This window comes from Dama dama, chromosome 8 (genome assembly GCF_033118175.1).
Source record: "Dama dama isolate Ldn47 chromosome 8, ASM3311817v1, whole genome shotgun sequence".
Classification (NCBI taxonomy): Eukaryota; Metazoa; Chordata; class Mammalia; order Artiodactyla; family Cervidae; genus Dama; species Dama dama.
In genome coordinates this window covers 27,756,361-27,782,098 of record NC_083688.1, presented here as the reverse complement: position 1 = coordinate 27,782,098, position 25,738 = coordinate 27,756,361, and the positions used below count along the sequence as shown (strand labels likewise).

The following is a 25,738-nucleotide window of genomic DNA, read 5'->3' as shown; positions in this document are numbered from 1 at the left end:
CCATGTCCAGAAGCAAAGAGAAAAGCCCCAACTCCATTTCAAGAAGAACCTGAATGACTAAGAAGTCAATATAAGATACAGAACATAGCAAAGGTAGAGACCATGAAATAACTCCACTTCCCTCATCGCCCACCTCCCCTCCCAAGGCACTGCCACCAATGATATCACGCCCTGCTGAACATCCTGGAAGCCAATCTTTCCACTTCATTAACTAAATGTGTAGCCTTAACCTAACAGATGTTCAGTAACTATGGCTACTTTATAGGCAGTTTAATCATTTTTCCTGTGGGTTAAAAAAAAGTGATAAAATCAAAGTCTATAAATACAAACTGAAGTTAGGGGAGGCAGATCTTTAAGAATATAAAGATAACAATGAAAATCCTTGGATTTCATTAATATGGTTAACATGGCTCCGTTCTTCCAGTCATTTTCATCTCAATCTAAGCCATTATTCTTCCAACCATAACCTACTGCAGTCTTGTAACATAATTTGTACAGTCACTAGGCAGGTGAAATAGAAATGCACGTATTGTGATTTTTATCTGCAGCCTCAAAACCTTCTGTTTGGAGGATGGTATTTCAGTCACATTTCCCCTGCTGTTCCTGCTGGGAGAAGATCTGGGAATGACGAAGCCAGTCCTCACCAGACCACAGTCCCACTTTGCCCAAGATCACACACCTCAAGTCCATCACAAACAGCAAGTCACCAAGCCCTGCTCTCCTTTCTAGGCACTCCCCAGGGTGCACTCTCAGTCACCAAAATTGGGCTGATTATCTGAGCCTGTCACTTCAGAAAGCCTGGATGCTCAAGACGCTCACACTATATGGTGTTTTGTGGGCGGGGAGGAGTTTAAAATGCAGCTGGGGGGGGGGGTCAACAAGCCCCCCAAAAAGGTTTGAGAAATTCAGCACTACACCTAGAGTTAGCTGCTCCCACCACACACGTCCAGTTCTGAGGCCTCAATATCTCAGCTTTTTATTTCCTTCTAGGATGACTTCACATGAACCAGATTCACCCGTTTATTATTCTTTTTTTTCCTCCTAATAATTTTTTATTGAAGTATAGCTGATTTACAATATTATATTAGCTTCAAGTGTGGTGGTGGTGGTTTCGTCGCTAAGTCGTGTTCGACTCTTGCGACCCCAGGGACTGTAGCCTGCCAGGCTCCTCTGTCCACGGGATTCTCCAGGCAAGAATACTGGAGTGGGTTACCATTTCCTTCTCCAGGGTTCTTCCCGACCCAGGAATAGAATCCGGGTCTCCAGCATTGCAGGTAGATCCTTTACCTACTGAGCTATGAGGGAAGTCAAGCGTACACCTGTTATAATTACTGAATGAAGGAAGGGGAAGTCCGGAGGGCCAACAGCTGAGTGGGGTTGCCTAAGGCGGGTCGGCATGAGCCCCTCTAGGCGCAGTTCCTCCGCCATCCTGCAGAGGGCAGCAGAACGCCAACGACCGTCCGGGCTAGACCTCGCCCCGCCTCACCCTTCGGGGAGAGGGCGGACCCTGCCTCACTTTACCACAGCCCCACCCCAGGAGCCCCGCCTGGTGGCAGCCAGTTTCCATTCGCCCTCGCTAGAAAGGCCTTCCAGTCCGCGTTTCTATTTTTACAGAGCCGGCTGCGTGAGGCACGGCTCCGGACTCCCCAAGGGGAAACAAGGCCCAAAACGGGCTGCTTCCTCGCAGCAAGTTGCCGGCTAGGAGTACCTCCACAAACCCCGCCCCGCGGCCGGGAGGCGAGCTGCGCACGCGCGGCCTCCGCCACCCACCCGCCCATCCCCGGAGGCCTGGCCCAGAACCTCGGCCGCGCGCTGGTACCTCCCGGCAGGACACTTAGGGGAAGGAGGCGCTATTGCCAGGACCAGCCCGCAGGGCCCGAGAAGTCTCTCACTGCCTGGCCCGGGCCCTGGCCCGGATTAGAGCTCGACCCCACCTACCGTGAGCGGCCGGGACAGCTCTCAGCCTCCCCGCGGCAGGCTGGCCCGCCCGCGCCAACGAAAAGGCCTAGAGTAGAAGCATTTCCCACCCCCACTACAGGGAGGTGGGGTCTTGGGACACTGGGGCGGAGCCCAGGCCTGATGTGGGCGGGACATCTGGGCCCCAGGAGCTGATAACTGGAGTGCTCCGAGCGGAGGGTTACCGGTGCCGGTGCCGAAGCCCCTGGTAGGGAGGTGGAAGGATAAAGGCATTCCTAAGAGTTGCCCAGCTTCCCTGGGGGCTCAGACAGTAAAGAATTGGCCTGCAATGCGGGAGGCCAGGGTTGGGAAGATGCATCCCCTGGAGGAGGGCATGGCAACCCACTCCGGTATCCTCGCTTGGAGAATCCCCATGGACAGAGGAATCTGGCTGGACACAGTCCATCGGGTCGCAAAGAGTAGGACACGACTGAGCGACTAAACACAGCACAGCAGAGTTGCCCTGGCAGAGTAGAAAGAATGCCAGACGAAATGCAGGAGAGGGGACCACGAATTTGGACTTGTTGAAAAACCGAAAGTCAAATTTCCGTACCCTACCGTGTCTTTTTTATTGTTTTGTTTTTAAATAAAATGAGGGGCTTGAACTTCACTAGATATTCTCTCTTGGGTCCCACCAGCACGCTAGTTAAGAGATGAGTCTCCCAGGCATACTTCCCCTGGTCTGACCTTATCTTGTACCTCTCCTGCCTCCTTTCTCCCTCCATCCACCGCCATACTTATGCTCCATCACCAATCCAACTCATCTTGTACCTTGTGTAACTTAGTTTCACTCCATCTGGACACCCAAGTCTGAAAAATTCTCCTCATCCATGTTCCACAACCCAAAGTCCTCTTAAGGCCAGCCCCAGTGCTGCTTCTATGTAAAGTCCTTCCCACTGTCCTCAATCAGAATTTATTGTTTCTTCCTCTCTGCTCGCATTTTTTTTTTTTTTTTTTCAGTTCAGTCGCTCCGTCATGTCCAACTCTTTGCAACCGCATGAACCGCAGCACACCAGGCCTCCCTGTCCATCACCAACTCCCGGAGTCCACCCAAACCCATGTCCATTATGATGGTGATGCCATCCAACCATCTCATCCTCTGTTGTCCTCTTCTCCTCCTGCCCTCAATCTTTCCCAGCGTCAGGGTCTTTTCAAATGAGTCAGCTTTCCGCATCAGGTGGCCAAGGTATTGGAGTTTCAGCTTCAACATCAGTTCCTCCAATGAACACCCAGGACTAATCTCCTTAGGATATACTGGTTGGATCTCCTTGCAGTCCAAGGGACTGTCAAGAATCTTCCCCAACACCACAGTTCAAAAGCATCAATTCTGCCCTCAGTTTTCTTTATAGTCCAACTCTCACATACATACATGACTACTGGAAAAACCATAGCTCCCATAGCATTCTTTTAATCTTTATTGAAGACTGACTTCCACTTTGGATTTTAGTTAGTAATTACATGTCTTTTATTGTTATTGTTTTGATGCACCATGAAGCTTATGGGATCTTAGTAGTTCCCCCACCAGAGATCGAATCCACACCCCTTGCATTGGAAACTCAGAGTCTTAACCACTGGACCGCCAGGGAAGTCCAGTAATTACATGTCTTTTTAAATCATAAGTGTTTGAGAGGGGAGGGACCATGTCTTATCCATATCTGTATTTCCAGGACCTTACACATAGGAGATACTCAATAAATATCAGTTAAGTGAATGCTAGGGTTTGAGTATAGATCGTTCACAGGCAAAATATCACTCATTCATTCACAGCCCCTGCTCTGGAACAGGCCTAACTAAGAAAGGAAAAGGCAAACACACCTATTGGGAAGTGAGACTTTTGGGGAGCCCATGTGAGACACACAAGTACATCCTCTCCCTGGGAGAAAGTGGAGCCTGCGATCTGGTTCTCCAGCAAGCTGGGAGGTAGGATTAAACTAACCAGAGTAGGAATCCTAGTAATTACTGGGACTCTCCTCTGCTAGGCTGAGGGCACTGGTCCCCAAAGTCAGGCAGCAAGTCAGCTGTCTCTCCGGGCTCAGAGGGCCCTCTTTCCTCATTCCCAGAGTCTTGGGGCAGTGGGCAGAGGCAACGGAGAGGTTGGGGAATGCAGGGACACAGGTTTTGGATGGAGAAAGGAAGCTCGTACTCTTGATCTGCCCTCTCCTTAGACTTCTGAGGCATCGGAGCCTCTCGGGCAGTGAAAGGAGGTGGCAGCCCTTGCCCTAGACCTCGCTCAAGCCGTGTGCCTGCAAAAGACAAAGTGGTCAGGTCATTTGCCCAACCCAGGGAGTGATGACTTCCTGGCCACTCCCCAGTCTACTGGGGCCTGGCCTCAACTTACCAGGAATGGTGTTCTCTAGGAGGAAGCCCAAGAGTCCCGCCAGGAAGATGGGCTCGGTGAGCAGTGAGCGCAGTAGCACATCCAAGGGGCTCCAGCCTACAAGGGGTTGGGACCAGGCAGGAGGGGGACTCTGACGCTATGCAAAACCAAGGGTCTAATACTTCCAACCTAAGCTTAAGTACTGGATGGAGGACAGGTCTTTCTGAATTGTTCTATCTCCCCCTCCCTACTTTGTCCCCCTGCTCTCTATTTCCCACACCCAGACCCTTCCCACAGGACCCCTGCTTAACACCCTATCTTCTGAGCATCCACGTGCCTTCCAGATATGCTTTGATCACTCGAGGCTCCCTGTCTTTGGAAAGTTTGGTATTAAAATCCCCAGCCTTATTTCCTACTTCTCACCTTCTATGCTCTAGCCTGAGTTCCTCAACTTCAGTACTACTGACATTTTGGACCAGATACTTCTCTGTTTGAGAGAGGCTGTCCTGGGCACTATAGGATGTGTAGCAGCATCTTTGTAACCACTAAATGCAAGTAACCTCTCCCCTGCTTATAACAACCAAAAATGTCTCCAGACATTGGCAAATGTTCTCTGTGGGGCAAAACCATCCTCAGTTAAAATCACGGCTGTTTGCTGAGCTGAGCTAACAAACTAAGTTATTTGCTGCTCCTGGGACATATGGTATGACTTCCTACTTCAGCATCTTTGTTTACCGTGGTTCCTCGGTGGGTAATGACCTTCTCATCAAATACGTTTCAATCTTACCATCCTTCAAGACCAACTCAATGTTACTTTCTCCATAAAAGTTACCCAGGTCATCTCCAAAAGAAGCCATCTCTCTCACTGCAGAGCATCACAGCTCTTTATCTGAACCTTTCTAGTTACATTTCTACACATCTCATCTCTTTTACTAGACTGTAAATCTACAGGCACCTTTGTATCCCAAGGAAGCTAGCATGGTGTTCAGTAAATACTTGCTAAACAAATGGACAGACTATTTATCCCCAGGTCCAGAGAAGGGTGTGAGGCCTGGAGTCCAGAGAAACTCAAGCCTTGAGCCCTTGCTTGCCCACTGCCAGGCAACTCCTCTGTCCCTCCCCCTCCTCCCACCTGTGCTCAGTAGGACTGGAGCTTCCCGAAACCACCTCGGCAGCAACAGGGCCGTGAAGATGGAGAAGCCAACAATGAAGACATTCCTCCCAGAGTCAATGTCAGCCAAGTGGAAGCTGGAGAATCCAGTAGACAGAACCATGGCCTGGGTCACCCCCAGCACCCCACCTGTCTCATCCGGAAGTAATCAAAGAGGTTGGGAGAGGGCTGGCACAGCAGAGTACTTACTATAGGGTGGGGCAGGTTGTGATGGGCAGAGACCACCAAAAAGCCCAGGAGCCAAGAAGCCCAGTCAGGAGGCCGAGATGTGACTGAGAAAATGAAGGCAGCTGCCACATACTCACAGCCATATGCTAGGGAGGCTTCTCAGAAAGAAAGGGTGTCACCCACAAGCAACCAGCTGGGCCCTGCTGAGGGATCCCGGTTCAATACCAGTGCTGCCAAGACATCTGCTCACCAAGAACAGGCCCACTCACCAAGCACAGGCAGCGGGATGGTGGTGAGGAGCTGGGCTAGCCTTGGGGAGAGCCCCAGCGCCACGCAGAACAGCCCCACCAAGTGGGCCACTCGCCGAGGTCCAGCCTACGTGATGAAAAGACACTGGAACACACCTCCTCGACCACTCAAGCCTTTTGCTTGGCCAACCCATCTCATCCTTTGGATCCCAACTCAAATGTTACTCTCCCAAAAAGCATTCTAAAGGGCTCTCTCTTACTCAACATGCTTCCCAGCCCCTGCTTTGTTTTCTTAATAGCACTTATCACTTTTGGAAATTATCTTATTTGCTTTTCTCCTAACCTGTCCGCCTCTCTCTTTCTTGAAGTCCTCAAGAGAACAGGGACTTATCTGACTCCTTTCTCTCTAGAACCTCAGCCATGGTACAAATGCCTGAGGCACAGAAGGAGCTCAGTAGTGATTTAGTGTCTCCCTCACACTCCTAGTCCCCACAACTTCTAAGCATCTCTCTCAATGAGATGGCCGCTGTGAGGAGCCTGACAAAGGGCTGGGCACAGCAAGCCATGGGTTCCCTTCCCTCTCTTGCACCTCCAGCTCCTCTCCCCACACCCCAGTTCACATACCTGGAGAAGACCCACTGTGCCCACATTGGGGAAGCTGGATGCAGTGCCCATGGGGCTTCCCAACAGCCCAGCCAGCACACTGCCCAGTCCCTCCAGGCTCAGCCCTCGGCTACAGGCGTGCGGAGGTGGAGAAGTCAAATGCAGCAGCTGGCCACAGAGGGCATAGCAGCCCAGGGAGCTGGTGGAGGCTGCCAAGGCCATGGAGACGCCTGCAGCCAGAGCCCTGGGTGTCAGCAAGGGCCAGTCCCACTCAGCTGGGGAGGGAGAAGGAGCCACTTTGGGGCCAGCCTCAAGTCTGAAGCATCCCCCTGCCTACAAAAGCCTGTGACACAAGAAGCCTAAAGGCCCCATTGTCTTTGAAGATAATGTCTTGGGACAAAGCCATCAAACTCAAGATAAAAACCCATTCATTCCTTTACTACGATCTACAAGGTCCCTTTGGTCTGACCCTTACCTCTTTCTCTAGCCTCATCTACAACCACACTCTTCATCATTTCTTTCACTCCAGATACATTGGCCTTTGTTTCAGGCCTTTGTACTTGTTGCGCTGCTGGCCACCACAGGGCCTTTGCATAAGTTGTTCTCTCCACCTAGAATGCTCTTGTCTCTTGCCTTTCCCTAATAAGCTCCTACTCATCTCTCACATCTCAGCTCAGTGATCACTTCCTCAAGAATGCCTTTCCTGGGAAATCTCTGGCAGTCCAGTGGTTAGGGCTCCATCTCTCACTGCTGAGGGCCCAGGTTCAGTCCCTGGATGGAGAACTAAGATCCCACAAGCCATGTGGCATGGTCAAAAAATAATAATAATAAATAAATAAAAATAAAAACCATTAAAAAAAGAACGCCTTTCCTAACCTCTCCAATAAAGTCAGATTTTTCCCATTATAAACCTTCATCATACAAGGTACATGTCCTTTGCTGTATCTACTACATGCAACTCTACATTCACTTAGGTAACTATTGAATTAGTATCTGTATTCCCTGACATATTATAAGCTTCCTGAGTGCAGGTTCTGAGTTCTAGGAGAAAGCCTACCTGGGTGAGGCAGCCAAAACCACGGTGCCTTGGTGGGGGCAGACAACTCCCCGGGGATGATGCTGAGACCCAGAAGGGCAGAAACAATCCACACACAGGCCACTGGGATCAGCACCTGAGGACAAGACTCAGAAAAGAACCCCTCCCCCAGAAGCTTCCAACCTTCTTAAAGGGGTAGACAACAACCAAGTAGGGGCCAAGTGAGCAATCCATGCCAGCCCTCCTAACTCCAACTGCCCCGCCCAAACCCCCACATACCGAGAGGAACCTGAAGGCCAGGATGTGAGTATGGGTTGAAGAGGTTGAAGCTGGCCTCCAGGGACGTGGGGGTAGCAGGCAGGAGCCCAGGTGCTGAGAACAGACCACCATGAGCACAATCAGCCTAGAAGAGGGAAGGGGCTTTAGGGGCAAGAGGAAGCTTGACCCTGAGGCAGGGAGTAGAGCTGGGAGGGGCAGGATACCACGAAAGGGGGTTCCAGAAAAGAATGCCCTCGTGGAGAGGGATGGAGGGCATCTTGGGGGTCAATGGGAGACAAGGTACAAGCCAAGGTGACCAAATGAATCCAGTAAAAGTCTTGGATTCCAAAGCCACAAGTGTTATCCCTGCTGAGACAGCTGCTGGACTGGTAGAGTAGCAGCTCTCTCCTCCCACTCCCACATAGCCCACCAGGCATCACGCCTCTCAGGACTTACAGCGATGCCAGGCCCCAGTGAGTGAAGCAGAGCAGAGCTACTTCCCTGTAGACAGAGAGCCCTGCCACAACTAGGCTGGGGGCCAGCACTAGGGGCCCACAGCGGCGGAACAAGTGGCCAGGACCCCCCAACAGCCCCAGAGTGGCCTGCAGCAGCCCAGAGATCACCACCGCCCCGGACACCTGGTGGAGAGGAGAAAAGGACAAAGAGCAAACATTCTTCTTGATCAAGGTGACCTCAGCCTGGACTTCTTAACTAATTCCAGGGAGTTCGCTGGAATCCTAGTGGTTAGGACTGCAGGCTTTCACTGCCATGGACCAGGTTCAGTCCCTGGTTGGGGAATTGAGATCCCACAAGCTGCATGGTGTGGCAAAAAAAAAAACCCCAACAATTCCAGGAGGGGTTCCCCACCACCACCTCTTTCCCCTAGAGCATCTCAGTTCCTACAAAATGGAAACAAGAACCTCCCCAACCCCGGGAGCACTCTTAGTCCAGCCCTTCTCCTCCACATCCCTAAGCACATACCTCTCGGATAGAAGTGTTCCAGAGCTCCAAGCCATGGCAGCCAGGCCCCCCACAGAGGCGCAGCACAAGGGAGGCTGGGAGAAGTTGGGGGCGTGGAGAAGAGAGATGGAAACAGGATGGAGAACCATTGCTCTACAGTTCTGGTTGGCGCCTGGCCCTTTCATCATTGCCCCATCTCAGCCCTGCACCCAAATCCACCTGTGTGCTCAGAGGAGCAGCCAACCCCACCCTCACCCTGTGCCTTTGCTCTATGCTCACAGTTTCCAGGTGTCTGGAGAGCCAGAGGTAACTTCTGACTGGTCAGCACCAGGGCGGGGATAAGAAACTGTAAGGATGGAGCCTGGACAAGAGGCAGCCTGTAGGAACAGCAGGTCTGGTAACGTGGGGGCAGTCGCCAGCCTCCCTGAGCCTCGCCTCCCGGCTGGGACCCTATCACCTCCTCTCCAGGGAGTTCCTCTCACCTGCTGCCCATCCAAGTTTGCAGGGAGGTAGACACACCACATGCAAAGAGGCTGGAAGCCAGGAGCTGGGCAGAGGAGAAAGAGAGTCCTCCTGCTGGGAGACTTTGAAGCAAGAGCAGGTGGGAGGTGCAGAGTAGAGAAGCCAACACCAAGATATGCTGCAGGCGATTAGGCAGAAATACATATTTCCAGAGGGTTTCTGATGCCACACCTACACCCTCCAAACACCCTCTTCAGCCAGTAGCAGCAACCCAGGCACCTCTGCCTCCTACCTGCAGAGCCAGAAGACAGCTGAGGCCCCAGGGAGGAGGCCCGCACAGAGAGGCCCAAGAATGAGAGGGGGGATTTTGGACATCAGGTGGCCGTGGCAGGGGAGCCAGGGTGCTCTGGGAACCCGAAGACTGGAGCTGTATGGCGTTGGGGGGTGACTGGCTCATACTCCCTGCCTTCTGTCTTGTCCTGGCCGCCCTGGGCCAGAGTTAAGTAGGGAGAGAGAGAGAGTATGAGGTCAGAGTTTGTATGAAGTTAGCTGCCTGGAGCAGGGAGGGGGCGGGAGTGTCAATGAAGCAGAGCGAAGAGATGAGGGATTTGGGGCAGGACGCAGCCCTTTCACCTTTGCCCAGCTCTTGTGCAAATTCCATCACCCATTAACTGGGGAACCAAGTTCTGAGTCCCTCCGCCTCCCAAGAATCTCCATCTGGGTCTCCTGTCCCAGGATAGGAGTGGTGGGGAGGAAACTGCCCCTAGCATAGCCAGGAGAAGTTTGATAGACTGTACTACCTCCTCACCACTGCCATTTGGAACCATCAAAATTACACAGTAGTTCTCAAGCCTTTTAGGGTCAAGCCTCCTGGAGTACTTCAAGAGAAAACATCCCTTCGTCATGTATGACAACTGTGATCACAACTCTGTATACAATGTCCTCATTGTAATATAAAGAAGAAATCAAAGTGATTTCTTTATTTTTAAAATATTTATTTGGCTGCTCCAGTCCTAATTAGGGGAAGCAGAATCCTCAATCCTTGCTGCAGCATGTGGGATCTTTAGTTAGGCGTGCAAACTCTGAAGTTGTGGCATGTGGGATCCTGTTCCCCTGACCAGGGATGAAACCCAGGCCCCCTGCATCAGGAGCATGGAGTCCTAGCCACGGGACCACCAGGGAAGTCCTCAAAGTAATTTAAATAATGTATTTCACCATGGGAAAGCTTGGGTCCAACTAAACTGGAAGACAATGAAGTAGTAGCCTAGTGCCCACCCCTCATGTGGAATTGCCATGGATGCAACAGCTACAGTTCCAACTGATACTGGTGCTTCCCTGATGACATGTGTACCATCAGCAGTGCTGCCATTCATGACCCAGTGTTCCAAAAGAGTGAACAAGTTCTTCGTAAAGTGCTGAACAAAGCGTAGATTTAATGTACAGAGATGCATTCCTGGGAAACAGTCTTTTTCCAAATGGGCAAAATCTATTCTGTTTACATGCTTAGAGAAAATAAGTAGTTCCAGGCTCAGATAAAGTCATACATGATGTCCACCCAGTCATTCAAAAGTTGCCTCGGGAATTCTTCATAAGAAGGGAGTTCCTGAGCCTTTCTGGATGTGTAGCTTACTATATAGGCTGACTAAGTGCCAGTAAGTCCCATCCCTTCAAATTTTTGTCAACCAAAAAATGCCCCATAAATTTCCAGATGCCCCCTAGGTGGCAGCACCACCCCCACTGTGTATCTTCCTCTGTGGTCCCAAATCCTCTCAGCTCAGCTGGCTGCTCTTCTTTCAGTGATAACCCAGCCTTGGTCTTCTCTTTGGTGGTGGTTTAGTCACTAAATTGTGTCTGACTCTTGTGACCCCATGGACTCTAGCCCACCGGGCTTCTCTGCCCATGGGATTTCCCAGGCAAGAATACTGGAGTGGGTTGTCATTTTCTTCTCCAGGGTATCCTCCTAACCCAGGGATTGAACCAGGTCTCCTGCATTGCAGGCAGATTCTTTACCCACTAAGCCACCACAGAAGCCCTTAAGCTAATAACCACCATTTGTCAGCCCAGAAAGGAAGTCAGCAGACAAAGTATCCTTGAGATTGCCCTCAAGGAGCTCATGGGGCTCTACTGGATACTCTCTCCATGACATGGGCCTTGGGATCCACAAAGATGGCTCTCACTCAGAACTTGTGACAGACAGGGTTACACCTAGGCAGGGCACAGTCACCATCTGTGCCCCACTGCACCAGTCAAGGAGTGTTAGGGGCCCCAGGGTGCTGGGAGCAGGAACGAGGAAGCAGCTTGATATGAGAATCTATGACCATCAAACAAGAAGGACGTTCTGGAATGGGACTCAGAGAGAATGAGCAGCAGGATGATAGGATCAGGGAGTAGGGAGGCTGAGAAGGAAGATCTGGGGAGGAGAGTTCTTTGAGGGCTGCTGCAGAATAAAGAGTCCAGGCCATGCAACTAAAACTGTTTATTGAAACCTTAGTTCTACAAAAGCGTGAAAAACCCAGATATAAAGCAGTGGCCAGAGAGGCCTGTGAAAAGAACACCCAGGAGAGGAACTGGAAGAGAGGGAAGCCCAGGAGCAGGGGACTAAGAAGAGAATGTTGGAAGACAAAAGGGCCAGGGTGAAGGTCCCAGCAGCCCCTGGTTCTTCTAGACTTGGCGCGGGTGTGGGAGGTTCCCCCCTCTCCCGCCTTCCCTCAGCAACTCCCACCACGGGGGGCCCTGTCAGTCCCCGCCTCTCCTACCCCAGGGACATCAAACAGACCCTCATCAGTGTTTCCTCCCTCCCTCACCCAATCCTAGGAAACTCAAAAGCAGAAGTCTAGAAGAGCCCACGGGACATGGAGAGACAGAGGCCTTGCCCCTGTCCACCTGTGACACGCCCCTGGTCACTGAGCTGAGGCTTTCCCTGGAACCACCACTGCCCTGGCCAGTCAGCCACTGAGGGACAGAAGAGCAAGTGACCTTCAGTCCTTCTGCCACACGACCCCCTTAAGCTCCATCACCCAGGAGGACAGGAGACCAGCCAAGGACCCAGATCAAGCTTTGCCCCTCCAGGTTCTCAGGGACTCCCAAATCCTCTTAACGCATTCCTGAGAACCCTACCTAGCCTGGGAAAATGAAAGACTTCAGGCGGGCCAGTTCCATAATGCTGAAAAGGGAACATTGCTGGGGCTGTGGGAGCAGAGGGGGCATTGGGCTCCAAGGCCAGGGGGGAGCCAGGCCATGGGAGTGAGACCAAGGACTGGGGGGCCCCGTGGGGACAGTATGGTTGAGGTGATGGCAGGCACGGCAGGTTGGGGAGTCCTTCTGGAGCTTCTGGCAAAGGGGGCAGTTGTGAAGAAGAGTGGGGGGAGCAGGAGGGTCTGGAGGAGGCAACGGTGGGGGAGTCAGCGAGGCTAGCAGACTGCCCCACAGTGAATGCAGCACTACATCGCCTTCCAGGCAGCCGGTGACGTTAGCAGGAGACGGCAGGCACTGTGGCATGGGGGAAGGTATGCAGGGTTCCAAAAGGCACCTGGAGGCCAGTCCAAGGTCTGGAGGGCCAGGTGGGGGGCTGCAGGACAGCCCTAAGGACTGGTGTATTACGGCCATCGATGCCACAGCGAGGGCCACGCTGCTCACATATGCCATAGCCAACAGGCAGGATAGCTGGGGGAGAGGGGTTAAGAAAGGTCAGTGCCCAAATCCCCTTCCCCTGAACCCTCTTCTGTCTTTAACACACCCGCCCCTTATCTCTGGACTCGTGGACTCAACTTAGAGCTCTCAGTCACCATCTACTTCCAACCCCATCTCCTGAGCCATTCTGTATTTGCTTTACATTATCAGCCAGCTCAAGCTCCCTCTGCTTCCTGACCCGCCTCACCTTTGCCAGCCGCTGGCAGAGGGAGCCCAGCGCCAGTTGCCAGGCAGGCTGCTCCAGCAGCACACATAGGTCTGTGTAGGTGTACCAGCCCCGCCGGCGCCCCTGCTGCTCAGCCACGCTGCAGGGATAGGAGAAAAGACACAGAGGGTCTGCAATCTTCCTGCAGCTGGCCCACCGGCACCCTCATTCACCTGGGGACCCACCAGGGAACACAGGTGAACTTGTTAAATGTACAGGCTCCTAGGTATACCCATTGATTCCAAAGATGAGGGTGAGACCAAGATCTGCATTTTAAATAAGCTTCTCCCACTCTTCCAAAGGTGACAGAGGACAGCAGACTCGTTTGGGAACCATGACCTTGGGCAATTCTCTTTCTCGTTTTCTCCCTACCCCCCAGTTACACAGACCCTCACCTCTGTTTAGCTCCTATGGCTTAGGCCTCAGCCTCCAAATCCTCAAGTCCCTCTTTCCAATTCCTAGAACCTACCATCCCTCCAGCCAGCTCAGCACCTCAAAGATTTCCCGAGGATCAGTGTAGAGCCGCCAATCCTGTGGATAAAGAGAAGAGCATCCAACCAGACTTGGACATGAGCCACAGTCAATTAATAACCAGACCCACAGCAGCAACTACAACCTCCACTACAGGTAACACTTGGCTCTTACCATGTGCCAGATACTGTTCCAAAAACTTTTATGTATTAACTTATTTAATCACCACATATCTGGTTTCACATTGCACCCTCCATTTAAAGCAAAGAGAAAAAAATAATCCTGGGAATGGTTCATGTCCATAGGAAGCCCAGAATCTAGGGAAAGGCAAAGTCTGGAAGCAAATACCCAGAGCCCAGTAAGATAAGCTCTGGCTCAGACTCTGTGGGACCTGAAGACTGACAATGGGAGGTCTCCACTCCTGACTTCACCATGCTAGGAACCTCCAAAGACTGTGCTTATTCCAGAAAAGCTGGAGGGGAAGATGCTAATAAGGGAAGACATAAAGAGGACAAACAGAAAAATAAATAAAGAGACCAGAGGAAGCTGGGAGATAAAAAACAAAGGATGAAAAGAACATAACAACAGGTCAGGAAAACAAAGCAAGAGAGAAGAGCTATTCACCATGGCACTCAGGAAGCCCCTCTCCAGGGCATTAAGAGTGGGCACGGCCACACCCCCAGCAGCTCCCCATTCATCATTGAAGACCTCTTCCTCCTCCCCTTCGTCATAGAGGTACTTACTGGCCACCATCTGCAGAGGAACCAGAGGTGGTATCAGTAGAGCTCACACCTGGCTCCGGGCTTACCAGGGAGCTGAAGAGAAGGGGGCATCTTACCATGGAGATCAGGAACAAGTCAGAGGATGACACGTGCTGTAGGTAGTCTGGGTTTCTATGCCGGAGCCGCTCAATGTATACCAGAGCCAGCATCATAGCACACGGAGAGATGCAAGCCTCTCTGGGTATCAGAAAGGATTAGGAATTAAATGCAAGGATCTTTCAGTTCTTGTAACTTATGATGCTTATCCCTGTTACAAGTTCTCTTTAGAGATAACTGTTCCCCTATCTCTAGAGCCCAAACACTCTCACTCTGTATCTCTGAACTGTGGACTCACCGGGACACATGGGCTACATATTTCTTCTGGAGCCGGCGAATAGGACTGGGGGCTGCCTTCTGGAGCAGTTCCACAGCAATATCTGCAGAGGTAGAAGGATAACAGAGTGAGCAAACAACTCCCCCACAGCTGTGCCCACTGCTATCAGCAGAAGACCCAGATCTGCATTCTCCGAGGTCTTGGAGACAGGATCACAGTAACAAAGCAGAGATCCAATTCTCCCACGCTGAAACAAAAGGCCTACTCCAAATATGAATTCCAGCTCCTTCCAACAGGAAGGCTTATTTCCCTGTCACCTGCAATTAATTACCTAGATGTGTCCTTCACTCTAGCTCATTTGAGAAGATAAACATGTCTTGTTGATGGGGGAAATATACGATAGGTATGCTTGGAAAATTAAAAAGTTTCTAGTCTATAGATCAAGAATAATATAGATTTGTAAGGCAGCAATATTTCCTAATCATCTGGATTTAAGGAAAAAATGAAATACAAATCTAGTCCTTACACCTGTCAAACATACTAGCTACCAAGAGGCAGTGTAGTTCACAGGCTACACCTAGAGTCATTTTGATGATGGCTGACAACCCCACTTTCAGGCTTCTCACTTGTCGGGTCGTACAACACTGTCTAACCTGCCACGGGGCTGGAGAGCTCCTCCAGAGTACAGTCAGTTTCCCAGTCCCAGCCATAGTAGAGTCTCCTTCGGATTCGGGCACTCAGCTTCTGGTGTCCTGGGAGGAACTGAAACGGCAGGAGTGGGGTGGAGGGTGAAGGGCAGGAAAGGGTATGATGGAGATCCTGGCTCCTGGCTGGAAGGGGGCTACGGGGCGGTAGGCCTGCCTCACGGCTAGTGAGGCCCGTGCCCCACCCGGCCCCGCATTCTCTGGATTGTTTGCTAGTGGCACTCTGTCTACAGGGGGTGGAGTCCTCCTCACCGAGGGCTCTGGAGGAGAAGTTCTCCAAGAAGGGTCCGGGCTGGTTACCTCCTACCCCATTCCTGTACCCCGCGGCTCTCCCCATGGGCCCAAGGAGCCAGGGCCTCGAGTAGGCACGGGTCGAGCGGCTACCGCCTAGTTTCCCGGCAGAGCCATCAGGCGAGCTCGCGGCCCCGCTCGGGCTCCGGTAGGGGGGCGGGCGCGGAGGGAGCGCCCACGGTCACGGCTCCAAGCGCTGGGAGGCTAGGGAGGCGGCGGGCCGCGTGCTCACCGTGAAGTCCTGGAAGCCGGTGAGGGAGAAGGTGCCTTCTTCGTCCAGCAGGAGCCCAGCGAGGTCCATCGCGCAGCCAGCCACTGCCCTACGAAGGGAGGGGAACGAGTTCTAAAGGGGCTGCGGAGCCGTCCCTGCCAGCCTGCCCACCTGTCCGCCGGCCTCCCTCACGCGGGCCGCCGCCCTTGCCGGTGCAACCCCCTCCCCTCGCGCCAGCCGCGGCAGGCGGGGCCGGGCAGCAGAGCCTCTTCCTGTTCCGCTCCGGGCGGGGCTCCTGGCTCCCGGCTCCCGGTTCTGGCCTCCGGACTCGGGGCGTGGAGCTGCAGGGCCTGGGCGCCCACCTCACCGAGTAGAGAGGAGTCCTGGCTTCGAGGCGCGTGCTGTGCCTTTGCCGCGCCGCGCGTCTGCCCGGCGTTTACAAGCCGCGGGGGCGTCGCGGGCGAAGTCAGCACCGGGCACTTCCTGCTGCCAGCTGGGCCGAGCCGCCGGCTTCGACCGCTGGGAAGGAGCTGGGCTAGAATTCCTGATATCGCTGAGCCCCGGCGTGTCTGCGAAATCGGGACAATTCCTAGGGGGCCGTGGCACACGAGGACGAGCGAGCCCGGCTGACCTTTTCGTGCCGGTGTAGATATAAACATAAATAAAACAAAGACTCGGGACAGGGAGTTGCTCGCGATTGTTTTCTTTTAAAGGGGAGATGTATGCACACACAGAACAATATACATTTTAAAAATAAAATCACCAAGAGTACACAAATTTTAACTGGTGAATTGTGTACAAAGTAGCAAAGGCACTGATTTTTGGCTATATATATTGCAGAGATTAAATGTTCTCAAGGGAACACGTAACAACACGCTTGTTACGTTGGAAGCCTCAATAAATGGCGTTAACGCCCCTCCTCCCCCGCCAAGAGTAAATAGCACCTAGACAGGGTTTTTAGACTTCGAGACCCCAGTATCTCGCTTAAGGGATTGGAAGGAGTTCCAATGCGTGAAGGCGGGAGAGTTTACAGAAAGTTGGGACGGAAACAACTTTACTGTGTAGCCGAAGCTGTTTTTGAGTCGATCGAGTCACGCGCTGGTGTTTGTTTATTGCTGAGGGGAGGGAACTGGGAGGACCAGTACGTCGAGGGTTGAGTAAAAGGACGGCCGCCGCCCTAACCAGAGCAGAAAGATCCCACGGGGGCATCTGGAAGCTGACTTCCTGCCGCTTCGGGTCGCCTCACACCAGAAATCCAGGCCAGGACCGGCCGCCCTAGCCGCCCTGCCCACACAGAGGGAAGAAAATTGGCTGGGGTGGGCGAAAGCGGAGATACAGCCCCTCTGTCAGGAAGAGGCAGACACCGCCCGGCGCCGCCAAAACACACACCTGCGTAGGAGCAGGGTCACCCGCAACCCCCTGCGCGCAGGCGCCGGTCACCCTATCCCGGCGGTTAGGGCACATCACGTGCCGGGCTCGTCGCTCCGCCGTCACGTGACGCCCGTCCGCGGCCTGGGCGGCCCTCTCAGCGGTGTGCGCCCCCTTCCGCCTGACGCGCCCCAGGCGGCGGCCGCGCAGCCCTGGCTCCTCGCGGGCTCGGGCGGCGGCTGCGGCGGGGCTATGGCGAGTGGCGGTGGCGGTGGCAACACCGGCACTGGTGGGGGCCCGGGGCTGGGTCTGAGCCTGGGCCTGGGCCTGGGCCTGGGTCTGGGCATGGGTGAGGCCACCGGCGAGGCGGAGGAGGAGGCGGCCACGGCCGAGGCGGTGGGACGCCTCGCCACGACGCTGTGGCTGCGGCTCCGCGGCTGGGAGGCGGCATTGGCCGCAGCGCAGCGGCTGCTGGTGTGGGAGAAGCCGCTGCACAGCCTAGTCACGGCGGCCGCGCTCAACGGCCTCTTCTGGTAACGGCCGCGGAGGAGGGGGCGGGGCCGGGCCGCGCGGGAGAGCGGGGGCGGGCGAGCCCCGAGTCCCATTCCCGTTTCTGGGCAAGACGCTTGTCCTGGAGGGCTGGTCCACCTCCTGGTGTTTAAAGATCGCTGTCAGCCTGGGGTGCCCCGTTCCTGTCTTCCGGTGTCGGTTTAGGCCTGGAGGTTCCCATTCCCGCATCAGTGGGCGCTTTTCCGCCTTTCGCGACGGGTATAGGAGCCTCCCTCACCCACTCATCGCTGAGTTGCCTGTCTCTCCCTAAGGTTGCTGTCTTCGTCCTCCCTACGGCCCTTCTTCCTACTCAGCATCTCACTTTTGGCCTATTTTCTGCTGGATTTATGGCAGCCTCGCTTCCTCCCAGACATCTCTGGTGAGTGTGACTTGATTCATTGAGCAAGCCCCAGTGAGCACTTGTTTTGTGCCTGACCCACCCGGCTTGGGTTGAATGGTGAGACGCATGTACCGCAGGCCACCTGCCTCCCAAAGCACGACTGCTTACTTCCCCAGATGGGAAATAAATTTCCTCTTTCTCAAAATTCATGTTATCGTGTGTGGTTGTTAAGTCGCTAAATCGTGTCTGATTCTTATCCATTGAGTGGTGATGCTATCTAACCATCGCATCCTCTGCCGCCCTCTTCTCCTCCTGACTTCAGTCTTCATTGTGTGTAGCAGTAGTAGTAAAGATTGTGGACCTCTGCATCCAGATTGCCTGGGTTCCATTGCTTGCTTCCCGTTTACCCTGTATGTGACCTTATAAAAGTCACTCGATCTCCAGTTTCATGAAGAGGAGGATATTCTTGAATTTATAAATACACTTCATATGCTTATGGTAGGGTTTCATGTATGGTAGGAGTATTAGATCTTAACCAGGGTTTTCTTGTCCACATGTTTACTTAGTAGACTGTTTAGAGAATTGGGTGCCAGGTTGTGTGTGAACTGTTTGGGGTGTATGTACATGTGAATGTGAATAAGATGGGGTTCCTGTTGTTGAAAAGGGTAAAGTGTGAGGAAGGAGACAATACAAACAACACAACAATGTAATACTTCCTGCAAATGGCATTTGAAGAAAGCGCTTTGGGACTGCAGAGGAAGGGCAACTGTTTCTGGCTCGGGGAGTATTTCCCAGAGCTCTGCCCCTCAGTAACTTGTCTCCCTTCCCTTTCTATAGCATCATCCCCGGAGGAGCCACACTCTGACAGGTGAGTGCAGACCACCCTTTGAAGAACAGACAAATGTCCACACCCTTGCTTTGGTGCCAGTGTCACCACCACGGTGCAGAGCAATCCGGAGTTTCTGTGGGCACAGCCCCCAGCATAGTGAATGCACCGTAGCAGGCTTGGTCCTGGGTTCTTGTGTAGGTGTTTGTGTGCCTGCTGTTTTCAGGGCAAAGGGTTGGGAGCCCCAGGCTTTGTTTCCCAGGACCTAGACAGCCTCCCATTGGGAGGCAGGGTTGTCCACTTCCTTAGACTACAGAGCTCATGGGCATTCTCAGAGGGATTTGAGTGCCTAGGAAGCTGGTGTCTGAGGCCTCCAGGGGTCATATCATGTCTCCCCAGTGAGGGTGCGGGGTCAGGAGCCCGGCCGCACCTGCTGAGTGTGCCCGAGTTGTGCAGATACCTGGCTGAGAGCTGGCTCACCTTCCAGATTCATCTGCAGGAGCTGCTGCAGTACAAGAGGCAGAATCCAGCTCAGGTAACCTCCCCCTCATCACACAACAGTGCTCTACCCTGTGGAGAAATGGAGGTGGGGATAGGGAGGAGTGACTCGAATTCCTTGACTGGAGAGGAAGGATAAGGCCTGGGGCCTTCTAAAGGCAAAATTTACTGCTAGTAACCTGATACAAGACGCGGAGTAAGCTTTTGGTGTCCTGACACTATTTCTTGCCAAGAGAGACCAAGTTTGAATTATAGGTGTTTGGCTATGTCAGTTGCAAACTTCCTGAATCAATGATTCTGGGCATCCTCTTGACTAAACTGGATCACTGCGTTCTTAGAGGAGATACCCTTCCTTCCACCAGTGGAGCAATAATATTTCTTTCCCCGGATAAGTGGAGCACATACCTCAGTCTCCTGTTCTTCTCAGACCCTGTGCTCTTCTCTGCAGTTCTGCGCTCGCGTCTGCTCTGGCTGTGCTGTGCTGGCTGTGCTGGGACACTATGTGCCAGGGATTATGATTTCCTACATTGTCTGTGAGTAGCATCGGGCCCCTGCCCTTTCCAAAGCCCTTTCTTTGTCTTCTTTTCTTGGACTGACCCAAGGGGGGTTGTTGCAGTCTCTTTGCCCAGTTACCCACTTCTGAGATCTTCAGGAGGATGCTGTGGGATTGGTGGAAGGAGGGCAGTGGATGTGGGAAGAAGTTGGCACAGCCTCAGGAAGGGACTTTGTCTCCTTCAGCCTTTCCTGTTTAGGCATCAGTTGAATAAGGGCTCTTAGGTAATAGGCATAGGGAACTCTGAGTGGACTCTCTGACCCTCAGTGCTGAGTATCCTGCTTTGGCCCCTGGTGGTGTATCATGAACTGATCCAGAGGATGTACACGCGCCTGGAGCCCCTCCTCATGCAGCTGGACTACAGCATGAAGGCAGAAGCTGATGCCCTGCATCACAAACATGACAAGAGGAGTAAGGGGATCCCATGACCCAGGAGGGGAAGGCGGGGAGGACCTTGGTTTGAGACTTGTGAAATGCCCTGGGATTTAGATACTCTCCAGACCTGTGGCTATGTTTGTCCCCCACCTCTGTTCCTGCTTGGTCACTGCCCTCCTGTTGTTCTCCAGAGCGGCAGGGGAAGAATGCACTGCCTGGAGGGGATGAGCCACTGGCAGAGACAGAGAGTGACAGCGAGGCAGAACTGGCTGGCTTCTCCCCGGTGGTGAGGTTCAGGGGTCCAGGGGCGATGGGCTGTCGAGTAGAAGGCTGGGGGAGAATCTGCTTTAGAGCAGCCACCTCTCAAGGGGATGGGAGTCGGTGGCAGGGCAGGGATGCTCCTGGAAATGGGCTCTCTCACCCCTTTGTCTGTTGTGTTCATCGTGGTTCCCCTGCAGGTGGATGTGAAGAAAACAGCACTGGCTTTGGCCATTACAGACTCAGAGCTGTCAGATGAGGAGGCTTCTATTTTGGAAAGCGGTGGCTTCTCTGTCTCCCGGGCAACCACTCCACAACTAACTGACGTGTCAGAGGGTATGGGAAGTCCTTTGTCCTTCCTGATCTTCCTGTTCCCTGTCTTGGGATGCTGGCTGTGCTCTCTGGTGATTGCCGCCATAAATGTTTTCTTTGGGGAGCCTATCCCCTAGTTGTACACCAAGTTCCTAAAAGACCTTAACACCTAAGGCCTGGCCTAGCATCCTATGTCCTGAGTTCTCATCCTTGAACTGAATGGCCCATTGCAGCTACTCAGAACAGCAGGCCCATTCCTGGCCGTTTGTTTTCTGCACAGATTTGGACCAGCAGAGCCTGCCAAGTGAGCCAGAGGAGGCCCTGAGTCGGGAGCTAGGGGAGGGAGAGGAGACAGACCTGGCCCCTCCCGAAGACCTGCTGGGCCCCCCTCAGGCCCTCTCACGACAAGACCTGGACTTGGAGGAGGAAGAAGATGTGGCATCCAAGGAAACCTTGCTTCGACTCTCATCCCCCCTTCACTTTGTGAACACGCACTTCAATGGGGCAGGGTCTCCCACAGATGGAGTGATGCTCTCCCCTGGAGGACCAGTGGAGACACCAAGCCTGGAGGCAGTGAGTGGTGACCTCACCACTCCTCCCAGCACCCTGTCGCCCCCACTCGGCCTTGCGGAAAGTGACCCGGTCCCCTCCCCCTCCGTCCTCCCGTCTCTGCCCCGGGACTCACCCCAGCCCCTGCCTGCCCCTGAGGAAGAAGAGGCACTCACCACTGAGGACTTCGAGTTGCTGGATCAGGGGGAGCTGGAGCAGCTGAATGCAGAGCTGGGGTTGGGTCCAGAGCCAACATGCCCAGAGCCCCCTGACGCTCCACCCCCTCCACCCCTAGGGCCCGACACCCTGTCTCTGGTACAGTCAGACCAGGAAGCTCAGGCCGTGGCAGAGCCATAAGCCTGGGGGAAGGAGTTGCAGGCACAGTAGGGCTTCCTGGCTAGGGATGTCACTGTTGGCTCCTTTCCCTGCTATCCTGGGGAGGAGCAACATGTGGGGAAGCTGGCTATCAGATGGAGCCAGTCCACCCTCCACCTGCCTGCCTGCCTGCCTGCCGTCCCAGGCCTGGTACAGTACCTGGGATTTCTTTTAAATTTGTAAATAATTTTACATTTGGGTTTAGTGGTTATGAACAGGGCTAGGGGAGTCCTTCCCACTTGCCTCCCCGCCTCATCTCTAGTCTCATTCCACAATGCCCCAAGCCCTGACGGTCTGTCCTTTTCTTTTTCCTCCTTTCCTCAGGGACCTGTGCTGCTCTGTCCTCGTGTCCCACTTGGTTGTTTAGTTCAGGCACTTTATCATTTTTCTTTCCTATCCCAGCCCCTCTCTGCTTTACTTCCCTGCTGTGTCCTGTCCTTAGCAGCTCAATCCCCACTCTTTACCAGCTCTTCCTCCCCAGCAGGCCCCAGCTAAGCTTTAGGGAGGCTCCTGTCTGGGAGGTACAGATGAAACCTGGGGTGGTGGGTCGGGTCAGTAGTTAATGCACTTGAGTCACTGTAGCCCGTGGAACCTCCACTGCGCCCTTACCCTCGTTTGTCCCGGCCCTTCCCTATTCAGGATGAGAGCAGGGATCCCACAGCACATACGCCAGCGCTGTGGTAGTGAGCAGGGCCTCTGTCTTGTGGGGCAAGGGACTTTCTTATCTTAGGGAGGAGTAAGGAGATCTGTTTCTCTGGGCCATGGTCCAAGTGTGGTGGGACCCCCTACTAGGGTCAGGAAATGGACAGTAACATCTGTGCAGGTGTTGACTGGAAAAATAAAGTGTTGATGGCTAGAACTGCTGCTGCCTGCCTCACTGTGAGCTCTGTCTCCCTCACTCTGTGCTCTGCCCCTACTGCCTTGTCCCCTGTTTTGCTCCTGGCTGTTTATTTAGTTTGGTACAAAACAAGGCCAGAAGCAAGGATTACCCTGACAGCCGTAACCTGCTCTTAGCAGTTCTCTGTGATATGCATAGTAAGGTTTAGCATGTGCAAATAAGTATGTGCAGGAGGAAACTGCTTTGGCGTCCCAATCAGAAATTTGAGACCATTATGCACCACAACAGTTGTTTTCTATTGTTGTCCATAAGCTTAACACTTATCATAAGTCCTTACCTATCTATGTGCTGACGGTTAACTCCCTCAATCCTCATTTGTCTCTCCTGATAGAAGCAAACAAGCAGGACTTATACCTGTATTAAAATCGATTCCAAGGGACTTCCCTCGTGATCCAGTGGTTAAGAATCCTCCTGCCAGTTCAGGGGACGCCGGTTTGACCCCTAGTCTGGGAAGATCCAACATGCTGCAGGGCAACTATGCCCATGCGCCAAAACTACTGAGCCTTTGATCTTCACCTACTGAGCCCCTGCGCCACAACTGAAGCCCTCTCACCTAGAGCCTGTGCTCCACAACAAGAGAAGCCTGTGCATCACAGCTTGAGAGGAGCCTCCACTCGCCACAACTAGAGAAAGCTCGTGTGCAGCAATAAAGACCCAGTGCAGCCATCAATCAATCAATAAAATAATATTAAAAGAAAAAACTTTCCTGGCAGTCTGGTGGTTAAGACTATGCTTCCACTAGAGGGGGCAAGGGTTAGATCCCTAGTCATGGAACTAAGATCCCACATGCCACAGAGCACAGTCAAAAAAGACACAAGACTGATTCCAAGCCCAGGAACATGAAACTGTCTACACTAACAATGCAACATTCCTACTTGGCACTCCTCTAGGTGATCTATACTAACTTATATTTTTCTATCAGGACCCTGAGATAAGATACTGTTATTTTATAGAAGTTACCTTTCACAAAGCCATGGCCTTAGTTCATGATGGAGCCAGAATCCAAATCTAGGCAGTCTGGCTCCAGCAGTCACCCTAGAATAGGGAGCCCCTGTCCATCAATAGGGCCCAGATGGGAAGATGCTCAAGGATGTGGGAATGATAGAGGGGCAGTCTGCTTATCTCAGCTTCACAAAGACTGTCGCTTAGCAGTCCTTGCTCTTTGGGGAAGAACAGCGTTCAGAGGCCTGAACTGGACAGATGGCCTTTTTCATGAGTTCACAGCCTTGGCCTCCATTCAGCTGGAAGCTCGATCTGGCAATGCTGCCTGGCTCCTTGAGGTTGACTTCTGTGCTGCATCTTTTCTAAGTGTGTGAGAATTTTTCCCTTTCATGTGTTTCACATTTGCCTGAAAGGCTTTCAGGGTTTCAAGGGTCCTCCCTGTCTTGCTGTTGGAGGAATATGAGCTTGTAATCATCTAGAAATGTCTGAAGAGAATGGGCAAACAGTTCTAATCATTAAACAGACAATTGTGTTCTAACAGCTAGTAATATAATGTTGCTGCTCATAAACTTAATTTTAGGCTGTATTACTGGGAAGAATATAATACCTAAGGTGTACTGTGCACAAATTAGAATACTTCCATAGGATGCCTTGCTGTGCTTGTGGACAAATTGACAAATTGAAGACTGACCAGAAGAGAATCACCAGAAATAAAATGCTGAAAATACCATCACATGGAGCACATGGGGAATTGTGAAGGAACAGAGAATGTTTAAGCAAAGAAGGAAATGCAAAATTAAGTCACTTCAGTGGCTATCAAACTTTGCTGGGTTATCTATAGGACTTCTGAGGGTAGAAAATCTTTGAGAAGAGTTTGATTAATAATTGTGTAGGCAGGTCCATTGACAGATGAATGGATAAAGAAGTTGTGGTATATACACACAATGGAATACTACTCAGTCACAAAAAGGAATGTATTTGAGTCAGTTCTAATGAGGTGGATGAATCTGGAACCTATTATACAGAGTGAAGTGAATCAGAAAGGGAAAGATAAATATTCTAACACATATATACAGAATCTAGAAAAATGGTACTGAGGAATTTATTTACAGGGCAACAATGGAGAAACAGACATAGAGAATAGACTTATGGACATGGGGGGAGGGGAGGAGAGGGTGAGATGTAAGGAGAGAGTAACATGGAAACTTACATTACCATATGTAAGATAGCCAACGGGAATTTGCTGTATGACTCAAGAAACTCAAACAGAGGCTCTGTATCAACCTAGAGGGGCGGGATGGGGAGGGAGATTGGAGGGAGTTTCAAAAGGGAGGGGATGTATGTATACCTATCGCTGATTCATGTTGCGGTTTGACAGCAAACAGAAAAATTCTGTAAAGCAATTATCCTTCAATAAAAAATTTAAAAAAATAACCGTGTAGGCAGAATTTGTTTCTCTGTTCAAGGGATATTGCAAAACAGATTTAAATGATCTTTAGAAGTACAAAGATCAAGGACAGAGAGTGTAAGAATTTTCCATCATGCAAGAACAGTATATCACCATGTTATTTTGCTTTTAGTGTCTGAAGTCTCACGGACTTCCTCCTCCTAATCCCTTAAGTTTTGGTTTTTCACTGAGTCTATCCTTGGCTCACTTTTTCTTTGCACTCCGCCTAGACAGTTTAACATGTTCACCCATTTAGTTTCCACTCATATGCTGATGAATTCTAAATCTTAGCTCCTTTCCCAGAACTTTTGACTAGTCATCTCCATTTGAATGTCCCATGGGCACTTCTGCTCAACATACCAAAAACTGAACACATGCTCTTTCCCCTCACCTTCCACCCCCCGACTTCCCTACACAGATAGGCTTTTTCTATGTTTTTTATCATGCTTGTTTTCACCACTAACTCTAAAGACCTACTTCTCTCTCATCCCATACCCAGGCAATCCCGAGTTGCTGCTAAATTGATGTCCTAATTATTTCTTGATTCACTCCCGGCCACAGCCCTGATTCACACCCTCCGCATCTCAACAGTTTCTCTGCCT

General features: G+C 52.2%; 4 protein-coding genes across 8 annotated transcripts in view; 1 reads left to right on the top strand and 3 right to left on the bottom strand.

Moving 5' to 3' along the window:
• Nucleotides 1-2,042, bottom strand: part of NHEJ1 (non-homologous end joining factor 1) — a 90,638-nt gene extending 88,596 nt beyond the window's left edge. The window contains exon 1 of the mRNA XM_061148722.1: nt 1,939-2,042. The gene's annotated coding sequence lies outside the window, so the exon portion shown is untranslated. The remainder of the gene's footprint in view (nt 1-1,938) is intronic.
• A 1,308-nt stretch (nt 2,043-3,350) lies between these two features.
• SLC23A3 (solute carrier family 23 member 3) lies at nt 3,351-9,704 on the bottom strand. 2 transcript variants are annotated; one of them, XM_061147910.1, is made up of 12 exons: nt 9,472-9,704; nt 9,200-9,357; nt 8,973-9,094; nt 8,739-8,812; nt 8,214-8,395; nt 7,779-7,902; nt 7,521-7,635; nt 6,485-6,738; nt 5,882-5,987; nt 5,406-5,573; nt 4,295-4,390; nt 3,351-4,199 (listed from the first exon to the last, which is right to left on the bottom strand). In XM_061147910.1, exons 1-12 carry the CDS (start codon nt 9,634-9,636, stop codon nt 3,913-3,915), a joined length of 1,851 nt encoding a protein of 616 aa, XP_061003893.1. In that variant the 5' UTR covers nt 9,637-9,704; the 3' UTR covers nt 3,351-3,912. The 2 variants fall into 2 exon arrangements, with proteins under 2 accessions (XP_061003893.1, XP_061003894.1); XM_061147911.1 differs by lacking the exon at nt 6,485-6,738 and having other exon boundaries at nt 7,521-7,566; nt 7,779-7,871; nt 8,997-9,094.
• A 1,936-nt stretch (nt 9,705-11,640) lies between these two features.
• Nucleotides 11,641-17,241, bottom strand: CNPPD1 (cyclin Pas1/PHO80 domain containing 1). 3 transcript variants are annotated; one of them, XM_061148719.1, is made up of 9 exons: nt 17,029-17,241; nt 15,868-15,955; nt 15,294-15,402; nt 14,662-14,743; nt 14,384-14,504; nt 14,170-14,298; nt 13,544-13,605; nt 13,057-13,174; nt 11,641-12,842 (listed from the first exon to the last, which is right to left on the bottom strand). In XM_061148719.1, the coding sequence occupies exons 2-9, from the start codon at nt 15,934-15,936 to the stop codon at nt 12,297-12,299; spliced, it is 1,236 nt and encodes a 411-aa protein (XP_061004702.1). In that variant the 5' UTR covers nt 15,937-15,955; nt 17,029-17,241; the 3' UTR covers nt 11,641-12,296. The 3 variants fall into 3 exon arrangements, with proteins under 3 accessions (XP_061004702.1, XP_061004701.1, XP_061004703.1); XM_061148718.1 differs by lacking the exon at nt 17,029-17,241 and adding an exon at nt 16,209-16,963; XM_061148720.1 differs by lacking the exon at nt 17,029-17,241 and adding an exon at nt 16,214-16,525.
• Nucleotides 17,242-17,434: 193 nt separating this feature from the next.
• On the top strand, nt 17,435-22,708 carry RETREG2 (reticulophagy regulator family member 2). 2 transcript variants are annotated; one of them, XM_061148716.1, is made up of 9 exons: nt 17,435-17,747; nt 18,036-18,142; nt 18,941-18,971; nt 19,329-19,464; nt 19,876-19,960; nt 20,248-20,391; nt 20,547-20,641; nt 20,814-20,949; nt 21,206-22,708. In XM_061148716.1, the coding sequence occupies exons 1-9, from the start codon at nt 17,467-17,469 to the stop codon at nt 21,829-21,831; spliced, it is 1,641 nt and encodes a 546-aa protein (XP_061004699.1). In that variant the 5' UTR covers nt 17,435-17,466; the 3' UTR covers nt 21,832-22,708. The 2 variants fall into 2 exon arrangements, with proteins under 2 accessions (XP_061004699.1, XP_061004700.1); XM_061148717.1 differs by lacking the exons at nt 17,435-17,747; nt 18,036-18,142 and having other exon boundaries at nt 18,955-18,971; nt 19,417-19,464.
• The last annotated feature ends 3,030 nt before the right edge of the window (nt 22,709-25,738 follow it).

Excerpts from the sequence above, each read along its gene's own strand:
- SLC23A3 (XM_061147910.1), bottom strand. The coding sequence starts at position 9,636 with ATGAGCCAGTCACCCCCCAACGCCATACAGCTCCAGTCTTCGGGTTCC. Across the intron at positions 8,813-8,972 it reads GCATAGAGCAAAGGCACAGG|CCTCCCTTGTGCTGCGCCTC; the intron begins GTGAGGGTGGGG and ends AACTTCTCCCAG. Across the intron at positions 5,988-6,484 it reads GCACAGTGGGTCTTCTCCAG|GCTGGACCTCGGCGAGTGGC; the intron begins GTATGTGAACTG and ends TTCATCACGTAG.
- CNPPD1 (XM_061148719.1), bottom strand. The coding sequence starts at position 15,936 with ATGGACCTCGCTGGGCTCCTGCTGGACGAAGAAGGCACCTTCTCCCTC. Across the intron at positions 14,505-14,661 it reads TATGTAGCCCATGTGTCCCG|AGAGGCTTGCATCTCTCCGT; the intron begins GTGAGTCCACAG and ends TCTGATACCCAG. Across the intron at positions 13,606-14,169 it reads GGGGCTTCCTGAGTGCCATG|GATTGGCGGCTCTACACTGA; the intron begins GTGAATAGCTCT and ends CTTTATCCACAG.
- RETREG2 (XM_061148716.1), top strand. The coding sequence starts at position 17,467 with ATGGCGAGTGGCGGTGGCGGTGGCAACACCGGCACTGGTGGGGGCCCG. Across the intron at positions 18,972-19,328 it reads GAGGAGCCACACTCTGACAG|TGAGGGTGCGGGGTCAGGAG; the intron begins GTGAGTGCAGAC and ends ATGTCTCCCCAG. Across the intron at positions 19,465-19,875 it reads AGAGGCAGAATCCAGCTCAG|TTCTGCGCTCGCGTCTGCTC; the intron begins GTAACCTCCCCC and ends TCTTCTCTGCAG.